The sequence below is a fragment of the Ovis canadensis genome, chromosome 20, assembly GCF_042477335.2.
Source record: "Ovis canadensis isolate MfBH-ARS-UI-01 breed Bighorn chromosome 20, ARS-UI_OviCan_v2, whole genome shotgun sequence".
Classification (NCBI taxonomy): Eukaryota; Metazoa; Chordata; class Mammalia; order Artiodactyla; family Bovidae; genus Ovis; species Ovis canadensis.
In genome coordinates, this window is record NC_091264.1 from 39571351 (window position 1) to 39594532 (window position 23182).

The 23182-nt window shown below is 44.8% G+C and overlaps 1 protein-coding gene across 4 annotated transcripts in view; it reads left to right on the top strand.

Annotated features, from left to right (window-relative positions):
• The window catches only part of PAQR8 (progestin and adipoQ receptor family member 8), a 43138-nt gene extending 20551 nt beyond the window's left edge, over positions 1–22587 (top strand). For all 4 annotated transcript variants that reach the window (XM_069564681.1, XM_069564682.1, XM_069564684.1 and 1 more), the window contains one exon: positions 17984–22587. In XM_069564681.1, the coding sequence (XP_069420782.1) occupies positions 18003–19067 (1065 nt within the window). In that variant the 5' untranslated portion in view covers positions 17984–18002 and the 3' untranslated portion in view covers positions 19068–22587. The remainder of the gene's footprint in view (positions 1–17983) is intronic.
• The last annotated feature ends 595 nt before the right edge of the window (positions 22588–23182 follow it).

Below are 23182 nucleotides of genomic sequence, written 5' to 3' on the forward strand. Positions count from 1 at the left end.
GGGACTTGAGAACGCACTCCTTGGAGTTTAAAATCATCTCATTTGAATGCTGACCGGATGGTGGGCTTATATAATTGGCTATTAGATACTGGATAAACTTAAAACTTGAAAGGGACACTTTCTAGACCTGTATTTATCTTGTCTTAGGCTTGTAATGACATTCATTTTTTTTTTCAACTTTAATTCAGAAATATCAAGTCATTGGCCTTTAGCATTCTCAGTTTACAGATGGCGCTACTAGTGCCAGAAGGATTGTGGTTTATTTTTAAGTATGTGATTCATTTAATTTGAGGAGAGGATTTGGGCCTTCTGCTTTCCAGCTTACTTTGCCTCCAAGATCAATACAGCCTCCAAGAGGGAAGAGTTGTCTATTTCTTAATGGTGTTTAGAATGGAAGTGCCTTGTTGGTACTAATGACAGTGTACCTTCTTCCGGGCTTCCCTGGTGGCTCAGACGGTGAAGAGTCTGCCTGCAGTGCGGGAGACCCGGGTTCGATTCCTGGGTCAGGAAGATCCCCTGGAGAAGGAAATGGCAATCCACTCCAGCACTCTTGCCTGGAAAAGCCCATGGACGGAGGAGCCTGATAGGCTACAGTCCATGGGGTCGCAAAGAGTTGGACACGACTGAATGACTTCACTTCACTTTACCTTCCATGTAGCTTTGATTAATCAAGTCTTCAGTTAAACTAATACTTACTGACATATTCCATTTTGAAGGAAAAACATCAAAACACAGGTAAATTAGGTCCTGTTAGAACTTCTATTTAAGAATAACCTCCCAGTAAAGCCCTAGGTTCACTGCAGACATGGTCCAATCTTCTTGACCATTGGTACTTTCGTTACCCAAGCTGCATCAGGACCACTGGCATCCAGAAGATGAAGGACCTGGACAGTTCTGATTATCAAAATTATTGCTTCCACATTTAGGAACTAATGCATTTTAGAAGGCTCAGACGGTAAAGCATCTGCCTACTATGAGGGAGACCCGGGTTCAATCCCTGGGTCAGGAAGATCCCCTGGAGAAGGAAATGGCAATCCACTCCAGCACTCTTGCCTGGAAAATCCCATGGATGGAGGATCCTGGTAGGCTATGGTCCATGGAGTCGCAAAGAGTCAGACACGACTTCACTTTTTCACTTTCAATAAATGAAGTTGAGTTAGAAATCATTTCCTGAAGAGTGCAGACATTCAGGACATGGCCTCTCGAGTGAGCCTACCTGGTTCTGGGTTCTGGCTCTGCTACTTCCTGACTGGGTGACCTTGGGCAAGACTCTTAACCTCTTTTGTCATCTGTACAATAGGTAGAAAGAACAGATCCCATTTCATAGAGTGGTAAGGAGTGATTGTGAGTTACTAATATGCAAAGAACTTAGAATGGTGCCCAGCACAGAATAAATGCTCCACATATGAGTCATTGTTCAGTCACTAAGTCTTGTCCAACTCTTTGAGACTTTATGGACTGCGGCACACCAGGCTTCCCTGTCCTTCACCATCTCCCAGAGTTTGCTCAAACCTATATCCATTGAATCAGTGATGCTATCCAACCATCTCATCCTCTGTCACCCCATTCTCCTCCTACCCTCAATGATAAGTATTGGCAAGTAGTTACAGAGGAGTGAGATGAGGAAAAAATATATCTCTGGTTTCTGACTTGAGCACCTGGTGAAGCTATTTACTGAACAGGAGCAAGGAACATGGGACAGAAATAGGTTTAGTGAAGAGACCAAACCTATTGTTGGTCGTGTTCATTTTGTTGGCTGTGTTCATTTTGAGGTATATTTGTTATAGCTGAGCAGAGATACCACATGGACATTGAATATGCCTCGTTCCAGTTAATGACCAAGTTTTCTGTGTACTAGGGTTCCCTCCTTATTTCTTACGGATTTCTTAGGAGCTATCAAGAACAAAATAAATTCCAGGTGCTTCAGAAATAGCAGACACGACAACAGACTTGTGGGCCTAGCAGGGGAAGAAGGAGATGGCAGGACGAATTGAGAGAGTAGCACTGGAACATACATTACCATGTATAAAAGAGAGAGCTAGTGAGTGGGCAGTTGCTGTGTAACACAGGGAGTTCAACCTGGTGCTCTGTGACAACCTAGAGGGATGGGATGGGGGGCTGGGTAGAAGGGAGGTTCAAGAGGGAGGGACCTATGTATACTGATGGCTGATTCACGTTGTTGTACAGCAGAAACAGTCGGGCAATTATCCTCTAATTAAAAATAAATTTAAAAAATAACAGCACATAAAATTTTAAAATTAAAAAAAAAAAATGTTTAAAAGCACAGCACTCAGCAAATGCTTTCAAAAGGCCCTAAGGGGGAATTTCCTGGAGCCAGGCTATATAGGAGTTCTTGCTGAAAACATAACATGTGATGGAACATCAAAGGTTACTGTTAGTCACAGAAAATAGACATCTTGCGTTAATGATTTTAGTGCTTTTCTATCTTTGGGAAGAGACAAGACCCTTTGCACTCATTGAAATTATTCCTTAGATGTGCATCTTAAACTTCGTAGGGCCAGAAACCTGTTCTCTCCACCCGGAATTCCCCTCAGGATGCACCGTTGGGGGCAGCTGCAGCGGCTGTTGGCTTGATGGTGGGCAGCATTCATTGTTTACTGGAATGGCAGGCAACACTTTTTTATTTGCACCTCCATTAGAAGATGAGATTTGAGCGAGGCCTGGAAGGAGTTGTCTGTCTCTCAGCTGTGATACAATGGATGTTTAAATCATCCAGGGCCCACAGGTGCTGTGTGGCAAGATCCAGGCAATGATCACCTGGTGTGTGTCTGTAAAATTCACGAGGGGTGGGCAGCTGACGCAGAAACTGTGGATATGCACATTTCAACTATTGCAAAAACAGGCACTCAGGTAGCAGTTTGCACAGATTATAATCCAATGTCATCTGAGACTTGAGGTTATATTACAGTAAAGAGAATTGGTTGTTTTTGGCCCTTTCTACAAACTCTATAACCTACAAACAACAGTCAGGAGTTTGATTTTTTATAGTTACACCTAAGTTTGCATGTTGTTGTTTAGCCTGTTTCTGAGCTTTAAACTCAGTAAGACTTGGATTTTCAGAGCTTCAGCTGACATTTCTGTCAATCCAAATCTAAGCAGGTCAGCTTGAGAGTACCTATTCTGTTTTTCTCTGTTTGGTAGGTCATATGGCATAGAATAGTGAGCTGTTTCTAAAAATCCTGTGAGCTGGACATGTTATATTACTAATTTATGAGGCTGGTATACACAGGTATCAACTTGCCATCATGTAAGTCACTACTTTGAACTTCTGAAAAAATGGAAAGAGGCCTGCCGCACTGGATTCTTGAACTGATTTTTTCACATCTCCTGTTTTAACCTTTTCCATGCCTATTCAAGAAGTACAATGAGCATGAATCTCTACTTTGGAATCAGGAAGAAGTCTGTTACCATGCCCTCATCTCCACTGCACTGAACTTGGAGGGATGAGGGGATGATGACCGTCTGCAGGTGGACCGGCACCTTGGCCCCCACAATCCTGGCCCTGGCTGAGGATTCTGAAGCCACGCCAGCAGCCATTGAAAACACACCGGCTGTTTGTGACTCTCTCCCCAGCCTAAAGTTGCAGGATCATTGCTAAGGTCACAGGGGCCAGGTAAAGGAAAGAGGGGCAAACATCTTGTATGAACCACTGCCTACACTGATGGCAATGAGCATCTGTTGACTGAAAAGGCACAGCACCGAGCTCAGAAACATGCATGCTAAACCCCACCCTGTATTTTGGTAACAATCTTATCTGTCTTCAGTTTGCTCTAAGTTCTGAACAAAATAAGTTTTTTTTTTGTTTTTTTTTTGGCCACACTATGTGGATCTCAGTTCTCCAACCAGGTATTAAACTCGGGGTCATGGCAATGAAAGCCTGGAATCCTAACTACTGCCACCAGGGAACTCCCTGAACAAAATTCTTGAAAATTTTTGGCATAAATGTAATATCTTGGGTGCTTTGGAGAGGAGGACGATTTCTCCCCTTGGTCTTTATGCAGAAGCAGCTGTCTACAGAGGGCTTCCCTGATAGTTCAGTGGTAAAGAATCTGCCTGGAGTGCAGGTTCGATCCTTGGGTCAGGAAGATCCCCTGGAGAAGGAATGGCAACCCACTCCAGTATTCTTGCCTGGAGGATTCCATAGACAGAGGAGCCTGGTGGGCTACATTCCATGGGGTCACGAAGAGTCAGACGTGACTGAATGACTGAGTGCACTCGAGCACGCATGCACGGCTGCCGACAGGCATCTGCCCCCAGGTGGTTATCAAGCTGAGAGGGCCCAGCTTCTCCCAGCGCAGCCCGAAGATGGTAGAGACAGGCTTCTCTTTGCCCTTGTGGGGAAAGGCATGGGAGCACAGCAGACTGTTGTCATTAGATATATGTCATCCCACGCTGAGAGCAGTTGTTGTTACTTAGCCACTAAGTCATGTCCAACTCTTTTGCTACCCCATGGACTGTGGCCCGCCAGGCTCCTCTGTCCCTAGGATTTCCCAGGCAAGAATACTGGAGTGAATTGCCATTTCCTTCTCTAGGGGATCCTCCCGACCCAGATCGAACCTGCATATCCTGCATCGGCAGGTGGATTCTTTACCACTTAGCCCCCTGGGAAGTGCTGAGAGCAGTACTTAGTACCAAAAGAAGGAAAACAAGCTCGGTGGACTCCATGTTCATTCACTGAGGGTTCAATCCAGGCAGGTCTGTGTGCCAGGCTGTAAGTGAGGGAAATGGACTTAAGGTCATGTGAGACAGTGCTTGCTCATAAGGCCTGCTAGGGATATAGGAGAAGTACCCAAACCACCCCCAGGACAAGGAGGTGATGGCATCATTTTGTGACACGAACCGCAGGTGGCAGGAGAAGGGGTTTTGCTTTGACTTGGTGGATTGGAAGGGCATGGGAGGAATCAGCCTCTGAGAGTGACTTTAGGGATGAGTGGGGTTTTCAGAGGCAGAGATAGGGAGGAGGCCCTTCCAGGTAAAGGGAACAGTTTGGCCCTGAAGTTGTTGTTCGGTCACTCAGTCATGTCCAGCTCTTTCCGACCCCATGGACTGCAGCATGCCAGGCTTCCCTGTCCTTCACTATCTCCCATAGTTTGTTCAAACTCATGTCCATTGAGTCAGTGATACCATCCAACCATCTCATCCTCTGTCACCTCCTTCTCCTCTTGCCTTCTATCTTTCCCAGCATCAGAGTCTTTTCCAGTGAGTCAGTTCCTCGCATCAGGTGGCCAAAGTATTGGAGCTTCAGCATCAGTCCTTCCAGTAAATATGCAGGGTTGATTTCCTTTAGGATTGACTGAAGAGAAATCCCCTTCTAGGCACACAGTCAAGAAGACCACAGTGCAGCCTTGTTTGTCACAGCAAATAAAGGAAATAACCAGTATGTCTGTCCTTAGGAGGAGGGACAAATACATTGGAAAATATTCAGCAGAGAAAATGAATCAGAGAATCACATAGCAAGTAACATGGGAAAAACACAAAACATTAAATTAAGAAGGCTGCAGAACATTAGGTGCAAAGTTTATACAAAGATTAAAAAATCCCTATATATATTTATATCATTTATGGATTTTTAATTTCATGTTGTTAAAATTAATCATTACAGGTAGTTATATACTTTTATAATCTCATAATATTTTCATGTGAAAACCTTAGTAGGAATGAAAAATACCAAATTTAGTGTATAGTGGCTGCTGCTGGGGAGGGAGGAAAGGAGGAAGGGAATGAGTGATTACAGGAGGCTAGATCTCAGTTACCTGTTTGATAGACATAGATGTTGTTCAGTCACTCAGCTGTATCCAACTGTTTGCGACCCCATGGACTGCAACACACCAGGCTCCCCTGTCATATGTGTATACACAGTCATATATATGTATATATGCACACACACAAAACACATATACATAGTGACATATATTTATATACATACATTTATATATTTAATTGAAGTATAATTGATTTATAATGTTGTATTTGTTTCTGCTGTACAGCAAAGTAATTTAGATACATACATATATATATATATACACATATTCTTTTTTATATTTTTTTCCATTATGGTTTATTACAGGATATTGAATGTTGTTCCCCATGCTATACAGTAAGACTTTGTTTTTATTTCATATATAGTAGTTTGTATCTGCTAATCTGAAACTCCTAATTTATCCTTCATCTACCCCTTTTCCCCTTCGGTAACCATAAATTTGTTTCTATGTCTGGGCATCTGTTTCATAAATAAGCTCATTTTAGATTCCACCTAAGGCAATGGCACCCCACTCCAGTACTCTTGCCTGGAAAATCCCATGGATGGAGGAGCCTGGTAGGCTGCAGTCCATGGGGTCGCTAAGAGTCAGACACAACTGAGCGACTTCACTTTCACTTTTCACTTTCATGCATTGGAGAAGGAAATGGCAACCCACTCCTGTGTTCTTACCTGGAGAATCCCAGGGATGGAGGAGCCTGGTGGGCTGCCGTCTATGGGGTCGCACAGAGTAGGACACGACTGAAGCGACTTAGCAGCAGCAGCAGCATAAGTACTATTGTAGGGTAGTTGTCTTTCTCTTTCCGACTTACTTAGCATAATATCTCTAGGTCTACCCCTGTTGATGCAAATGGCATTATTTCATTCTTTTTATGGCTGAGTAGTATTCCCTTATATATGTGTACCACTTCTTTATCCATTTGTCTGTTGATGGACACTTAGGTTACTTCCACGTCCCAGCTATTGTAAATAGTTTTTGCTGCTATGAACATCGGGGTGAAAATGTCCTTTCAAATTAGAGTTTTCTCTGGATCATGCATATATATTTTTGAATCTTAATATGACACAAGATTTGACAAGCAGTTGTTTGTCGTATCATCCTTTATACTTTTCTCTTGTACGCAAAGCATTTTGTGATTTCAAAATGAAAGAGAAAATCACAGGGCACATTTGGGAATAGCTAATGGAGAGGGAAACGGCAACCCACTCCAGTACTCTTGCCTAGAGAATCCCATGGAGGGTAGGAGCCTGGTAGGCAAATGTCCACGGGGTTGCAAAGAGTTGGACACGACTGAGTGACTTCACTCACTCACTCAATGGTACAGAAGTCAATGGTTTTCAAACATTAGCCTGACCCTTCGTAAAAGATCGTGTTAGGAACCAGAAGTTTCATGGCAGTATTTATCCTTAATGTGTGGGGTGCACTCTGACAGATTCTGTTCTCTTCACTCTGATCTGTTTCATTCTGCATGAAATCAGCAGTGGATAATGTTGAGGGTGAGGATCAAGGCAGGGAAGATTTTGACTGGCTGCATTATGGGTGTGAGCTTTACTTGGCGGAGAATAAAGCTGGTGGCTATGTGGGCATAGAACTTTAGCCAAATCAAGTAAGATGAAACTGTGGCGGGAGGTTGGAGGACATAAGAAGATCAGTTAGGAGGTTATCACAGGAATCTAACTGGGACAGTGTACCAGCCTGCAGGGGAGTAAGAGAAGAAATAGATGGCGGTTAAAAAAAAAAAAGAGGATTTGATGACTGGAATGTTAGCAGAGGAGGAAAAGAAGAAGTTTCTCTTTGATTTCAAGGCTTGGTTACCAGGAGATTGGTCACACTGGTCACAGAACTAGACACAGCAGAGGTCTGGTTTTAAACACACGAAGTTTAAGGTGCAGATGGGACCTCAAGGTGGATACAGTGATGTCTCGTGGAGTGAAAAGGCACAAATTCATCATGGTCTCATAATGTTTGATGACCTTCTCTAGCAGTACCCAGAACCTGCTGAGGGAAAAAGAGAAACTAGAAGTCATCAGGGTGCGGCTGGAGGGAGGGCATGGAATGCTCCAGAGGGGAAGCCAAGTGGCTAATACGAAGAAAGCATTTAAATAACTATAAGGAAGTACTGAAGATGAAGCTATGGCGTCTTCTGGACAGACATTGATTAGAGTGTCTCGAAGAACTTACCTTAGATTAGCCGTTAATTTCCCTGGAGCGAAACTAAGATAAAAAAAAAATGTCGCTCTTGTCTTACGGGAGCCAAGAAAAGTTTGTGTCTAGTTGTTCAGGAGAGTGCAGTCCCGTGCCTATGAGTACACTTCCAAGAGGAGGGTTTGTAAATGGAAGCGGAGAAAGTCCTGGTTAATTAGAAGAACTTGAAAAAGAGAGATCATTGCTTCCTGCTGACCTTGACAAAGAAGAAAAGGAAGAAGACTGATACTATGCTCAACTTCAGAATCTCACTAAAAGGATAGAATAGTGTTCCTTTTACTGAAAGTTTTTCAGTTAAAAAATGGGACGTTGGGATGGCAGTGGGGCCAAGTGAGGTGGGGGAACCGAGAGAAGAAGGGTCGGAGGTTCCGAGGAGCCCAGAGCCTGTAAGCTGGTGGGAGGAAATAGTCTAGCCAGAAATGAGGAGGGTTGTGATCAGGAGGGAGGGGCGTCACATCTGAGGCCCTGGAGTTCAGGTAACCCTGAGTGAGAAACCACCACCACCTTGTAGAAACTGCCAGCAAGGCGGGCAGGTGGTTGTAAAATGATGGCAATGGAGACCAGGGTGGGGCCCTGTTCACAGCTGCTGATCTGAACCGATCACCTTTTCCAATGAAACTCGTCTGCGGAATGACTAAGAGTTTTCAACCAGATCATCTACTCATCATGAGTTTCTACTTAAACTGCGGAAAAGCCCATAGAGGAGAGGGGTTCCCAGATGCAGGATTTTTTTCTGAGGCTGCCATCAGCTCACAGGCAGGCAGGCTCCCACGACTTATCCAGCTCTTCCTATCCCACTTGTGTTTGATGGGTGGAACACAGAAAGCAGTGCCCATATCTTAGGGCAGATTGAGTTCAGAGCTTGGAATAAGTCACTTCAATTCTCTATACCTCAGTTATTCTCGTGATGAAGTAATACAAACTAAAAAAATGCTTTAAATTTTTGAGTGACTTCCTTGTGCAACTCATTGAGTCTCACAGTTTAATGTAAAGGAGACACAAGTACAACCAGTTACAACTTAAGGCTAAGGGGATGTAACAGGGTGCAATTAATTCTGCTTGAGGCTGTTGCTGAACTTCCCAGAGAACATTCTATCTGAGCCTGGACTTGAGAGAGAAGCAGGGTTTGCCAGGCATAGATAGAGGCTTGGCAATGTGAAGTGTGTGGCTTGTTCAGGGATCCGGGACAGTCTGTTCTGCTTTTCTATGCAATGAGAATAAAAAACTAGGTCTCCTAACTCCTGCTCCAGTGTCCTTTGACTTTATTTTTCTTCTGCCTGGCCTCTCTTCTTTGCATCTTTGCTTAGGCATTCTTGGACACAAAAGTACCAATGATAGGAGGAAATGGACCAAAAGTCATCCGGTGATTGGAAACCCGGTGAACAATTTAAATATTGTTATGGATACCTCCCAAGTGGATGAACTACACCCAGATAAACAACATCTAAGTCAAATGTTTCCTGTTGAAAAAAATCCCTTATGTGTTCCTTATCCAAAATCTCACGGGTTTTACCTTTAGAAGCAAAGAGGGCCACAGGAGAGTCTTCTTTCACTTTGTTTGTGAACAAACATCCATTGATGCATCCCAGGCCCCCTTTCCTCTGATAATTGCTGAGAAGAGGAATAAAGTCCCTGTTTCTGTCTCAAGAAACTTGCAACCCAGTAACTGGCTGTCTGCACACACAGCAGGCAAGTAGCATGCAAGTCCAGACGTCCTGCTAACCAAAACGTGTAGGATAGATGGGTAGGCAAGTGTTCTGGGAGGAAAGAAATCAAGATGGCCTTGAGACAACTCCATGGCCAGTGTCAAATTTTACTAAGCCCTTGAGGATGTCTGGGCTTCCCAGGTGGCCCAGGGGTAAAGAATCTGCCTGCCAGTGCAGGAGATACAGGAGACAGGGGTTTGATCCCTGGGTTGGGAAGATCCCCTGGAGGAGGAAATGGCAACCCACTCCAGTATTCTTGCTGGGATAATCTCATGGACAATGGAGCCTGGCAGACCATAGTCCATGGGGTCACAAAGAGTCAGACATGACTGAGCAACTGATCAGGAATGCACGCTTGAGGATGTCTATAGAGAAAACTGAATGAAATGACGTGCTAGAAAATTGAAAAACCCCAGTCTTGGAACCGCCGGTAGAGTGTATGGCGTTAGTTGCAAAAGGGTTAACTGAACTGCTAGGAAACACCTAACTCATTGCGCCAACCCAGCCTTCCTTTGTTATCAGATTCTTCTGTGGAAAGTACATTTCCAGGATTGATTTCCTGCCAGTGGCAATCTGTGGTTCTCTTTGGGGTTCACCTGGGCTGGCCCACATCCCAGCAGGTTTGCAGAACCTGGATAATAAAGCTTCCTGCAGGCGAGAGATTGCATAGCTGAAGCCAGACTGTGCCGAATGAAGCCAGTTGTTCCACTCTTGTGGAAAGTCCTAAGAGGCTCCCTGTCCCTAGGCTTTAATTAACAGGTGGTTCAGACAGTAGAGCTCACCTTTACCCAAACAAGCAATCTCTGAAGGAAAAGGATCATCACACCCAGCCAGGCTGGCCATTGACTTTAGACTGCTCAATGCATCCTAACCTGTTCCAGCTCCTCCGAATTCTACCACTAGAATGAAACACAGACGCTACTTATTGCATGTGGAAGGTGCATTCTGGGTCTGTAATGAGGAGTTTTGAAAATAGTACCTGCTCAAGTGAGGAGAGGGCTCTCTGGTGGCTCAGCAGTAGAGAATCCACCTGCCAATGCAGGAGATGCAGGTTTGATCCCTGGGTCGGAAAGATCCCCCGGAGAAGGTAATGGCAACCCACTCCAGTGTTGTTGCCTGGGAAATCCCAAGGTCAGAAGAGCCTGGCAGACTCCAGTTCATGGGGTCGCAGAGAGTTGGACACAATTGAGCGACTAACACTTTCTTTCTCCTATCCATATTAGGGAGAGCCACAGAGGAAGAGATTCAGAGGCGGGGATGACTGAGCCCAGGTGACATGTGTTCCTGGCAAACAGGTGTACCTCACCTTTCTTATAGGCAGGATTCAGCCGTGCCAGGGCCTACAAGGTCAGAGATGGACTCGCTTATTAAGGCGCTTTGGGTTTGTGTGCTGCAAGAAAAGTCTTTTGACAATATTATAGATACAATATTATATATACAATATTATATGTACTGTACTGGCTTTCCTAAGCTCAGAGAACGTGATTGCAGCCTTACCAGCAGATGTTACACAATTTTTCTCCTTTAACCAACCCCCTCATCCCCCACCCCCATGACCCTTATCTTACATTGTGGCAAGTATAGCCATGTCACTCCTGCAGCAAAAATGTTGCCTGTCGTTCCATAAACAGAGAATATTTTCCACCATTAAGCCCTCATCCATTGCAGCTACCCCTAAGGTGAGTCCTGGGGGGAGGGGAATTCAGGGTGGAGAAAAACTGAATAGTGATCCTAGTAAGTTAAAGATATATGTCTAAGGAATAATTTCAGTAAACCCAGACTCTTGCAGTTTCCCATATGCAAAGCATTAACATCATTAACTTGAGATGTCTAGTTTTTTAAATAAGCAGTTGATCTTTTGATGTTCCACTACATTTTTTTTTCCCAAAGAAATCTCCTAATATATTCAGGCCCCTTCCTTATATCTTTGGAGCGGATCCTCAGAGTGTCTGAGAGGCTGACTCCTCAGTAAGTTCTGCTAATAAAACACAATTCGCAACTTTTAGGTTGTGTCTTTTTTCTCCAGTCGACACCTCTGACAAGACGGTCATTAGCATGATATACTAACTAGTTGAGCTTGAAATCCACAGGATAATACAAAAGTATATATTCCTTTATATTGTGGAATGTTTTGGCAGGTGGGGAGAAGGATGTACTAATTAAATGTACTGATTAATCGTTTTACCAGTTTTTGTAGATTTGTGTCAAATATTCCTATTTGTAAAATAGCAATAAGTTCATTTTTCCAGTTATAAAAGTAGTAAATACTCATTGTCAAAAATACAATAGTATTGGCTCATCCATCACTTTGAAATATCTGTATTGATGTTCTGATTATATTTCATCCTTTCTCTGTGCCATAGGTATATCTTTACAAAAATGGGATGCATACTTCTAATTTGCTTCTTTGTAATAATGTCTCTCATTCATGTATTTATTCAAGTCTTTGCTGAGCATCTCCTATGTGCTGTTCTAAGTGTCAGAACAGTGAGAAACAATGGAGCCCACATTCATGTCACATGCATCTCTCTATAGCAATAAGTATAATATATCTACATAATTATCTTAATGGATGTGTAGTATTCCATTGTATAGATTTATCGTCATTAAATCAGAGCTCCCAGTTTTGGATGCTGAAATGCTATTTGTTTGTTGTTGGTAGGGGGGCGGGTGGTGGTTTAGTTATTAAGTCGTGTCTGACTCTGCGACCCCATGGACTATAGCCTGCCAGGCTCCTCAGTTCATGGCATTTCCCAGGCAAGAATACTGGAGTGGGTTGCCATTCCCTCCTCCAGGGAATCGTCCTAACCCAGGGATCGAACCCACATCTCCTGCTTGGCAGGCAGATTCTTTACCAAGGAGCTACCAGGAAAGCCCCTATTTGTTTTTTTCGGTTTTCTTAAATATGGAGTGGATATGCGTTAACAGCTGGTAAATCTGAACCCATATTAAAATTGTCTCTAATAATAGAATTCTGCTGGTACTGCCGCCTTTTAAAATATGATTTTATAAACAGTGGTCTGGTCCTTGGCAGACGTGGCTGCCAAATTCAGTGTGCGCCCAGAGGCCTCTTACTCGATGGATGACTGCGGAGGTCCTGGGGTTTTCTGAGGCTGTTGCAAGTCCACTTAAGTCTCAGATCAGACCACAGGCTGCTCACCTGCCTTATAAACGGACACCAAGCTGGCATTTTGGCCACTGTTCCTCCTCAGTCATTTATGGTTTTGTAGCATTGTGTGAGGCTGGGTATCTATGGATTCTGGGAGCATTTCTTCTTCCCTCTTTGATGGAAATTGCTGCTCTTTTGTTCTCTGTCCAACAACCAGCAGGCCACCTTCCTGCCATCTGTGTGAGCCTCCCCCCCTACAGTGACACGAGGTGATGTCACTGGGTCTGTTGGTTGGTGACTTCAGCTCACTGCTGAACCTTCAGCACATAGCAAAACACAGCCCAGATGAATGACAGAATTTCATAGCATTAGAACATGTAGAGACTGTACCTTCATTTTTATGAACAAAGACACAAGTATAGAGAATTTGAACGATGTGCCTAAAATCCTATATGAATGGTAGGGCTGGAATTGCTAATTCCTCATCCAGGCTTCTCCAGGGAATTGGCTACTCCAAGTCTGTAGTCAGTTCCCCTAGGGCCCTTGTAATTAGTCAGGGAACTTACCTTAGAGTCTTCTATTTGGCCTCCAGATAAAATATCATCAATGCCAAACTATGTCCATTTCCCAAATGTGCAGCTTTTAATTTTTTTTTTAGATGGCATACTCTAGGTGTAAAACCATTAGCTTTATTAATAGTTTTAAAGGAGTACCAAGATAAACTTTAAGATTGGACTCCTAAATAGTCCAAAGCATGATGTAATATTTTACAGTACTTTCTTATAAATTTGAACTGAATTCATGGTGCGGATATTGAACTCAAGAAACAGAACTTTTGATTCCAATCCCATTACAATCTAAATCTAATTAAACTCTATATAAAGCAGTTGGGAGAAGTATTATGAAGAATCCAGAAATGTATCCAAAATTATTAAATTCCATTTCCGTTTTCAAAGATTGCATTAAAATCAGTCATAAGGTACAAAATAAGTATGTTACTAATTGTAACCCGTCTGTGTGTTCTTTAGCTCAAATCTTGCTGATACTTTAATGTGCATGGTTTGTCTTTTCAAAGTACCGTTCAGCAACTGCTCGTTTTTCATTATTGACTCTTTTTTCTAAGACGTAGAGAGACGGGAAAACGTCTCCCACCTACTCTTATTTATGAGGAGAATGACCTTGAGTAGTTAAACGTCTTGGGCATGACCACATAGCTCATTGTGTAGAGCAAATATTAACAGCCAGACTTCCCAACTTACAAACCATGATTTTCTTTTTTTTTCCCTTCAACCTGGCAGAACAGAATGAAATTGATGCTGTATGTCTAGGCCTAAAGAACTGTTTGTTCAGTAAATCATGATTAAGGATATGATTATTTTATATGCTGCAAACCGTTTTAGCCTGAGAACTTGCGCACCACAAAGTCCCTGCCCTTAGACGAGCTGTTGGTGGGGAAGTGAGTGCATCACCAGGGGCCAGGGACTGGGAGAGAAGTGTGATGGGGAGGCAAGGCCAGGGTAGGTGGGAGCGAGGGCATCTTGAGGGTAGAGGTGGGGAGTCAGGAGGGACCTTAGGGAAAGCTGGGTGTGTGTGTGTGCCTGCACCAACGCCATGGTGTCAAGATGTGGTTTCCTCCAAAGTGTGCTCTCAGACTTTATAGCAGGCCCCTCTTTTTAAAAATTTGTGTTTATTTGGCTGCACTGAGTCTTAGTTGCGGCATGTGAGATTTTGTTCCCCAACCAGGGATTGAATCCAGGCCCCCTGCTCTGGGAGTGCAGAGCCCAAGCCACTAGACCACCAGGGAAGTCCCTATAGCTGGCCCTTGGATGCCTGTTTCTGGAAGCGGTGCCCACTCTGTCTTGGTGAAGTTAAGCCTGTCTAAGGGGGTAGCAGGGTGCTTTCCTGCTGGCTTAGCAGGTAAAGAATCTACCTGTGTCTATTGCAGGAGACGCAGCAGATGTGGGTTCGATTCCTGGGTCGGGAAGATACCCCTGAGGAGGAAATGGCAAACCACTCCAGTAATCTTGCCTGGAGAATGTCCATGGACAGGGGAGCCTGGTGGGCTACAGTCCCTGGGGTTGCGAAGAGTCAGACACGACTGAGCAACTAAGCACACAGCACTTAGTGGGCAATGCGGGTGGGGCGTAGCAAGGAGCTTCTTCCGGGATTCCTTCTCCCACAGCTCATACCCCAAGTGACTCACCTCTGTTTTTTTCAACAGTAAAACCAGACTGATAAGTTTCATCTGATCTCCCTCCGTGGTTCACCAGACGTGGTAGAAACCTGTCTGTAAAGAGTAGAGCCCTTTAGCTCCCCAAGGCCCCCGCGAGCCTTGCTTCCCCATCAGAGCTTCTCAGCCAACGCAGATCTTAGCTTCGGTGCCGTCCCGTCCCAGGCCCAGCCCTGCAGTGGATCCACCGACCCCAGGGCCAGTGCACCCCACCCATTCCCCACCTCCCCTGCTGTGCTGTCACCAGCTGCCACCGAGGTCAGCTGAAGCGAGGCTGCAGAACTTAAAACTCCGGGCTCTTGGATCCCTCTGCTGGCTGATAGCGGAAGCACTGCTTAGCTTTTCCTCTTTCTCTGTTTTCTTGTTTTTAAATGAATTAAGGTATTCAAATAATACCTGTTTGTTTTTCCCATTTCCCGCTTCCTCTCTTTCTTTCTGACTGACTCTGTAATGCTTAGTTAGTTTCTCTTGGTGTCTTTAATTCCTCTATGGGCACAGTTCATAGCCGGATCCTGGTGGGGGATCCATAGTGGGTGCTGGCTAATCAGATGTCTCAGGACCCGGTACAGAGCAGGCACTGAGCCCTCTGCTCATCAATGCCCGCTGCCTCTCGCACCAACCACCAACCATGTCATAATAATGGCAACATTTTGCCAGTTGAGGATTTGGGACCAAGCCCCATGTTGAAGGCATTATAGGCATTATGTCATAAAGTCCTATGTCATTAGCTCTGCTTCCCAGATGACAAAGCCCAGGCTAGCACTGCAGGCATGTTGACAGGACTGCAGGTTGGAGCTCAGATCTCTGGAGCCAGCATCGTCCTTCCAGCCACACAAGTGCCACCTCCTTGGGAGCCTGGCCTTTGACCCTGCTCTCTGCCTGGACATCTTCTACCCCCACACCCCAACCTAAACCGACTTCCCCATTGTCTCTTGGGAATTCTGACTTTTCCTTATAAGTTAGTTCAGGGGTCGTTTGGAAAAGCCCGTTCACCCACCCCTTCCGCCTTCTGCTTTGGTTGTTTACAGAGATCTCGTGGTCTGTGGGCAACAAGTATATCTCTCTTATTCGAATTGTTTGGATGTGTGTTCTCTGTTCTATTCATGTATCGCTTATGGGTGGCCCCTGTCCTGTCCTTAAATAAATATATTTTATCAATTGTTAAAACTGCCCTCACCTCTCGTGGGGCACTCATCCCAGGTTTCTGTCATGATTTACCTGTGTATCTGTCCGTCCTGTAGAGTCTGACCTCCTCCAAGGCAGGGAGCAGATCTAATCAGTCTCCATACCCCAGCACAGAGCCCAGCTCCCAGTCATAGCATAGCAGCAGGATTTGACACTCAAACACCCAGCTGGGCCAGGCAGAGTGCTCCTCACTTTGTTTAGAGTCTGTCATTTAACCATCAAAACATCCCACCCAATATGGACAATGATCACCCCATTTTACAGAAGAAGATACTGAAGCTTAGCAAGGTCTGTGACTGGCCCAAGGTCACCCAGGGAGCAGCCACCCAAACGCTTGACTCCAGGTTTCCCTAGACTTTTTATTTACATTTTATTAATTTTCATTCCCTACATTTTTGACCCGATGAGGTATTTTTTTCGCTTTTAATATTGATTAAGAAGTGTGTATGGGAAGATGACATTTGCTTGGCTAACATCTGCAGTGCCCTGAGAAACACTGGATGTATCCTTTGCTAAAGGACTCTGAAGAAAGGGAGGCCATTTGAATCAATCAGGTTTTGAACTTTTCTGAAGAAAAGAGTTTGAGGAATATGAAGGTATCTGTAGATAGACTGAAAATCCATTGCTTTATTCAGTAACTTCATCTGAAATTTTGCAGCTCTTTTATGAAATAATCACCATGCTCATCTGGTTCATGTATCACCTAAAAATTCTAAGTGCAAGTTAAATATTTTTGAAGCCTGAAACTTATCGCATACAGATATGGGTACACAGGAAAGGCAAGTCCAAAACTACTTGCTTTCCGGAGCATAATTTAAACATACACACACACAATCTTTGCAATTAGATTTCTTGTTAAATTTAGGCCACATGTTAATTTTGTTCAACTGTTAAGATTTCCCAGAATATTCCTTGGTCTTCACCACCCTATGGATGACCTTGAGTTTCAAGTTACTATTGCTTATCTCAGATTTTCAAGTTCACAGTGAAATTAGTGGATAATTTAAGATTAGTGCTCAAGAAATATAGACTCTTATTCATCAAATCAACATTGATCATTTTTGTATTTCAATAAAATACTTTGTACTTTTAGAGCCTGTCTGATTACATTTTAATATTATCTTGTTTAAGGGTGTGTGCTCCTTGTGTTCAACTCTTTGTGACCCCAGAGACTGTAGCCCACCAGGCTCCTCTGTCCATGGGATTTTCCAGGCAAGAATACTGGAGTGGGTTGCTATTTCTTTCTCCAGGGGATCTTCCCAGCCCAGGGATCGAACCTGCATCGCTTGAATCTCCTGCATTGGCAGGCGGATTCTTTACCACTGAGCCATCTAGCAAATATCATCTAGCAAAGCTTTAAAGGTACCCTTAGTTACTTGGTAGATGTCATAAAAATAGGGTTGCTAACATTCCCTTTTGGAGAAGGAAATGGCAACCCACTCCAGTGTTCTTGCCTGGAGAATCCCAGGGACGGCAGAGCCAGGTGGGCTGCCGTCTATGGGGTCGCACAGAGTCGGACATGACTGAAGTGACTTAGGAGCAACATTCCATTTTACAAGATGCAACTTGGCCTCACACTGTAGAGGGTAGAAGGGATGTCAAAATCAGAACGTCAGGACAGTAAGGGACCTTGGTCCAACTCTATTATTCTACCTATGAAAAAGAATGAGGCTCAAAGAAGCCGTCTACAGCCCCCGCCTGCCCAGCTGCACTAGAAAACCTGCCCCTCTCTCACGGCATCTTTGCCCATTTTTATTGATTCCCGTAGGTAGCAACCCGGGGCAGCCATGACGACCGCCATCCTGGAGCGTCTGAGCACCCTGTCCGTGAGCGGGCAGCATCTGCGACGCCTGCCCAAGATCCTGGAGGATGGGCTGCCCAAGATGCCCGGCACCGTCCCCGAGACCGACGTGCCCCAGCTCTTCCGGGAGCCCTACATCCGCGCCGGGTACCGCCCCACCGGCCATGAGTGGCGTTACTACTTCTTCAGCCTCTTTCAGAAACACAACGAGGTGGTCAACGTCTGGACCCACCTGCTGGCGGCTCTGGCCGTCCTCCTGCGGTTCTGGGCCTTCGTGGAGGCCGAGGGCCTGCCGTGGACGTCTGCCTACGCGCTGCCCCTGCTCGTCTACGTCCTGTCCTCCATCACGTACCTCACCTTCAGCCTCCTGGCCCACCTGCTGCAGTCCCAGTCGGAGCTGTCGCACTACACCTTCTACTTCGTGGACTACGTGGGCGTGAGCGTCTACCAGTACGGCAGCGCCCTGGTCCACTTCTTCTACGCCTCCGACCAAGCCTGGTACGAGCACTTCTGGCTGCTCTTCCTGCCCGCTGCCGCCTTCTGCGGCTGGCTATCCTGCGCCGGCTGCTGCTACGCCAAGTACCGGTACCGGCGGCCCTACCCGGTCATGAGGAAGATCTGCCAGGTGGTGCCGTCTGGGCTGGCCTACGTCCTGGACATCAGCCCCGTGGTACATCGCGTGGTTCTCTGCCACCTGTCAGGCTGCCAGGACCCAGCGGCCTGGTACCACACCCTCCAGATCCTCTTCTTCCTGGTCAGCGCCTACTTCTTCTCCTGCCCGGTTCCGGAGAAGTACTTCCCCGGTTCCTGTGACATCGTGGGCCACGGGCACCAGATCTTCCACACCTTTCTGTCTGTCTGCACACTCTCCCAGCTGGAGGCCATCCTCCTGGACTATAAGGGGCGGCAGGACATCTACCTGCCACGCCACAGCCCCCTGGCCATCTACCTGGCCTGCCTCTCCTTCTTCCTCGTGGTGGCCTGCAGTGCAGCTACTGCAGCCTTCTTGAGACAAAAAATCAAGGCCAGACTGGCCAAGAAAGATTCCTGAGGCTGCCAGGTGGGGCGTGGTGTGGAGGCGGCCTGTCCTGATTTGGGGAGAACTTGAGTCCACAGTAGGAGAAGACTTTGTGTTTTTAAGAGCGGGCTTTTAAATGAGTACATATTTCCAAGGGTGGCTATGGCTATGGCGTTGGGAAGCCAAAGGTTCCAAGAGTTTTGTTATATTGTCGTGAATGAAAGGTTTATCTTTCATCCTCTGGGCTGTAGCCTTACGAGACACAGGAAGGGAAGGGACCTTGGCTAAGGTTCGTCGGACACGGAATTAAGAACCATCTTCATGCCTGAAAGTTGAGTAGAATTCTGAATGTCTGTGGCCTCTGGGGGCCAGCCCTGGACTAAAATCTAATTGGACTGAAGAAATTACAAGGTGGCTGGACCACACTGTATTGAAATGGGCATTCTTCAGCGATGCTGGTCTTTGGTGATTGGATACTGGATTCGTCCGACTCCTGGTCCCTTCTCTAACCTGCTTTTCTCAGGATGATGTCTGCCTGGCTGTTTTCTCCAGAGTGCTGTTCACTCCTAGCTGTACCTTGCATGGGCATAGCGAGGACGATGAAGCAGTTATGCTTCCAGGAAATGCTTGGATCCAGGCAGACATTCAGGATATTTACTCTCATGTAATACTAATGGAAACGGTACTAGAAAATACAGTGCCAAGAGCCATCAGGAGGCCCAGCCAGCAAGCATGGCTACTGTTTGGTGTCATGGGACCCTTCTGTTTTATCCCTGTGCACTGCAGGATTACTTGATGTCTACTAGGGCTGCCTTACATGCCAGAAGATCTGGAGCTTTCTTCAGATAATCTTCTCCAGATTTTGACCAGCATGTTAAAAAAGCCCCTGGTAGAGTGAATTGGTTCTAGGGATCTGATTATTTCAAGAGGAACACAAGGTCCAGCCTCTTAAATAGATGCTGCCCCATGAAGGACCCATGTAACTATCCTAGTTCACGGTCCTTGGGAAAGCATTGTACCTCAGCTTAGAGCAGCTTAAGTCAAGCCCCAGAACAGGCACGTGTGTGTATTCATGCAAGGTTGGTCCCCGAAGGCTCCTCTGGATGAGGCTGGTGAACTGAGCACCCTGTAGGCAGAATGTTCTGCTAGGACATCACTGGCCAGCAGCTTCTTTGGGATGGGGGGGTGGGGTAGGTACTTACAGTTGATGTGTCCTGGCTTCGCAGCCCCCTGAGGACCACCTTCTGCAGTGATCCGGGGAAGGGGGCTGCATTGAAACTCTCCCCAAAGACTGCATTTCCTATCAGTATAAGGTCTCTGTTTACTAAAAAGGGAGGTGGCTTTTCACTCCAGTTTGATGAACCTCCTCTCTTCCTAGGTTACTGTCTTCACATCTTTTTTTTTTTCCCTTTCTCTTGAGAGATGTGTAGGGTTTGTGCCTTATAAATGAAAATTTACAAACACTTCCCTTAATACACGGCCATGTGGAATTTTCAGTTTGAGGTTACTGGGATAAGAAAAGAGTTCAACCGGTGGATGAAAGAAACTCAGAACACTGGAATCGCTTATCCATCAGAAGACTCTTTCAACCTGTGTTTTTTTGGGGGAAAAAGTTCATCTGAAGCTTTCCTGTAATCTTTATATCAAGAAAGCATAGCAGGACGCCCATGGTGGTCCAGTGATTAGGACTCTACACTTCCACTACAGAGGGTGTGGGTTCAATTCCTGGTTGAGGAACTAAGATCCCACGTGCCATGGGCAGCCAAAAAAAGAGAAAGCATATGTCTTGTCAGCTATGTTGTTTCCTCCTGGTGGATTCCTCCTGGGAATCCTCAAATATCTGAACTTCTGTGCTACCCACATGTCTTACACAAGCTTCTGGCATTCAGGCCAAATTCACCGCCAATAAAGTTAGTGTCCTTGAACGGGATTGAACTGATAAACAAAGGAATAGAAAGTTGCATCAACACAGTGCAGGTAGAGGGTCAGTTTAAAATGGAGACGAGAAAGCATCTGAAATGTTCATAGTTACGGATTTGGAGACTCTTTTCTTGTAAAAGTTGAAAGGAAAGTGTAAGTCAGGCTCTTGAATGTAACCATGGTGCCCATGGTGGACAGAGATCTTTAGGCCAAATGCAAGTATTTTTAAAGAGAGACTTGAGGGGTGATTCTGTATGTCATCCACAGACCAATGCCAGTCTGCACACGAAACAGTCTGTAACAAATACAGAGCGACACTTAAGTTTTTAGATATGAACATAAAATTCATAACATTTTGATTTTAATTTACCCAAGCATTGGTCCACCAAGTGATTGGAAATTTAAAAATAAAAAGTATTTTTTTTTCACCAGAGATATTTGAAAAGCATTGAGGTAGGAGACTACTATCTCATTAGAAATTCCAGTATCTCAGGAGAAATACAGAAACGGGAAATGCAGGCGTTTTTCACTATTCAGACTCTTGAGGGTTACATACTCCTTTTAAAACAATTTCATTAAAATGACTGAATCAGTAAGGAAGCGACCTTGTTTGTTTAAAAGGAATAATTAAGTATTTAATAAAGGAGATGGTTCTTCTTACTCTACCAAAGCCAACAGGTGACATCTACTGGAAATTCTGCTATTATCTCTCTCTCTGTCTCTCTTTTTTTTTACTAAGACTTTCAATCTATTAAAATGTAAATGCCTCTAAAAAACTTAACTATCAGTCAGTTATATCTTGGGAATAAAGTGGATATTGTGTGTACCTCTCTACTCAACATAAGGAGAGGGTATGGCGAGATGCAACCAATTGGGGAACTATTTGCCTGATTCCCTCTTGCAAACGCTTCCTGACCTGTATTTACTAAGAAGTTAATGTTACTGCTCTTCAGATGTTATGGTTTCATCTCCCACGTCGGCTGAAAGTACCTCACTCAGTCACACTACTCTCAATCCTCCAATGGAAGCTTGAAATAGCAGGAGCTCAAACCTGCTGTGGAATGGAGGCAGTTCTTTCCTGCCTCTGCTGTCCATCAGTTCCCCAATTGTACCGGGTTGCTTGAAAACATTAAATTCTTCCGTTGCTGTGCTGTAGTTTCAAGTGAGTCCTCCAGATGGCGCTCAAGTCTTATTCAGAGTAGGTACGGCCATTGTCCCCAAAGCCTCAGCCTAATTGTGTTGGTCCTAGTGTTTAGCTTGATGACTTGGCAAAGAAAACATAGAACTATTTTCTGTTTATATAAAACGACTTTCACAAATGACCATTAAACATTTTGTAAGTGGGTTGTTGTACTCTCAACAGCTACCTTGTGTTTTTGACAAGGTCTGTCTTAAAGAAAAGTTTTATCTAGACAAACATTAGGAGACCAGGACACTTCATAGCCACCTAGAAGTAGGAAAATATAAAAGCCTAAAAAAAGAAATCTCCCTACCCAAACTCCCAAAATACCTGCCCCTCCTCAAATCCCCACTTGGTAGTAGATCAAATTGCACCTCCCTCCCCTCAAAAGCTATGGAGTTGATTTTTCTGAGGATTTCAGTCTAATTGAATAAATATTTCTGATCTCATGGACACTGGTGTTAAATATTCCAAACTTTTGAATTGATGGATTACATTTTTTGAAACCTAAAAATTATGAATCACACTACTGTATACTGTGTGTGCTCGAGTCCTTTGTGGCCCCTTGGACAGTAGCCCACCAGGCTCCTCTGCCTGAAAAATTGAATTTTCCAGCCAAGAATACTGGAGTGGGCCATTTCCTACTCCAGAGGATCTTCCCAACCCAGGGATAAAACCCACATCTCTTATGTCTCCTGCAGTGGCAAGAGGATTGTTTACCACTAGTACCACCTGGGGAGCATTTATATCATAAGTAACTATGGTTTGAGATGTGTCACCCAACAGCCAAAGGATTCTGTGGCCTATGCGATTTAAATAGCCATGGAAAAGGTGATTCTGTTATCACAATAACAGGAAGAAAATAGCATTCTCTGACTAGAGGCTCTGTTACCAACCAGAGTTCTTTGCCTCCTTAGTCCATAGAAATTGATCAGAGGCCAGATGAGAAATTCAGGCAAGTCTTTGCCTCATAAAAGAGGTATGCATACTCAGTAAGAATCCCCACCGCCTCCCAAAGTCATTGGCTATTTCTCATTTTAAAGTAATA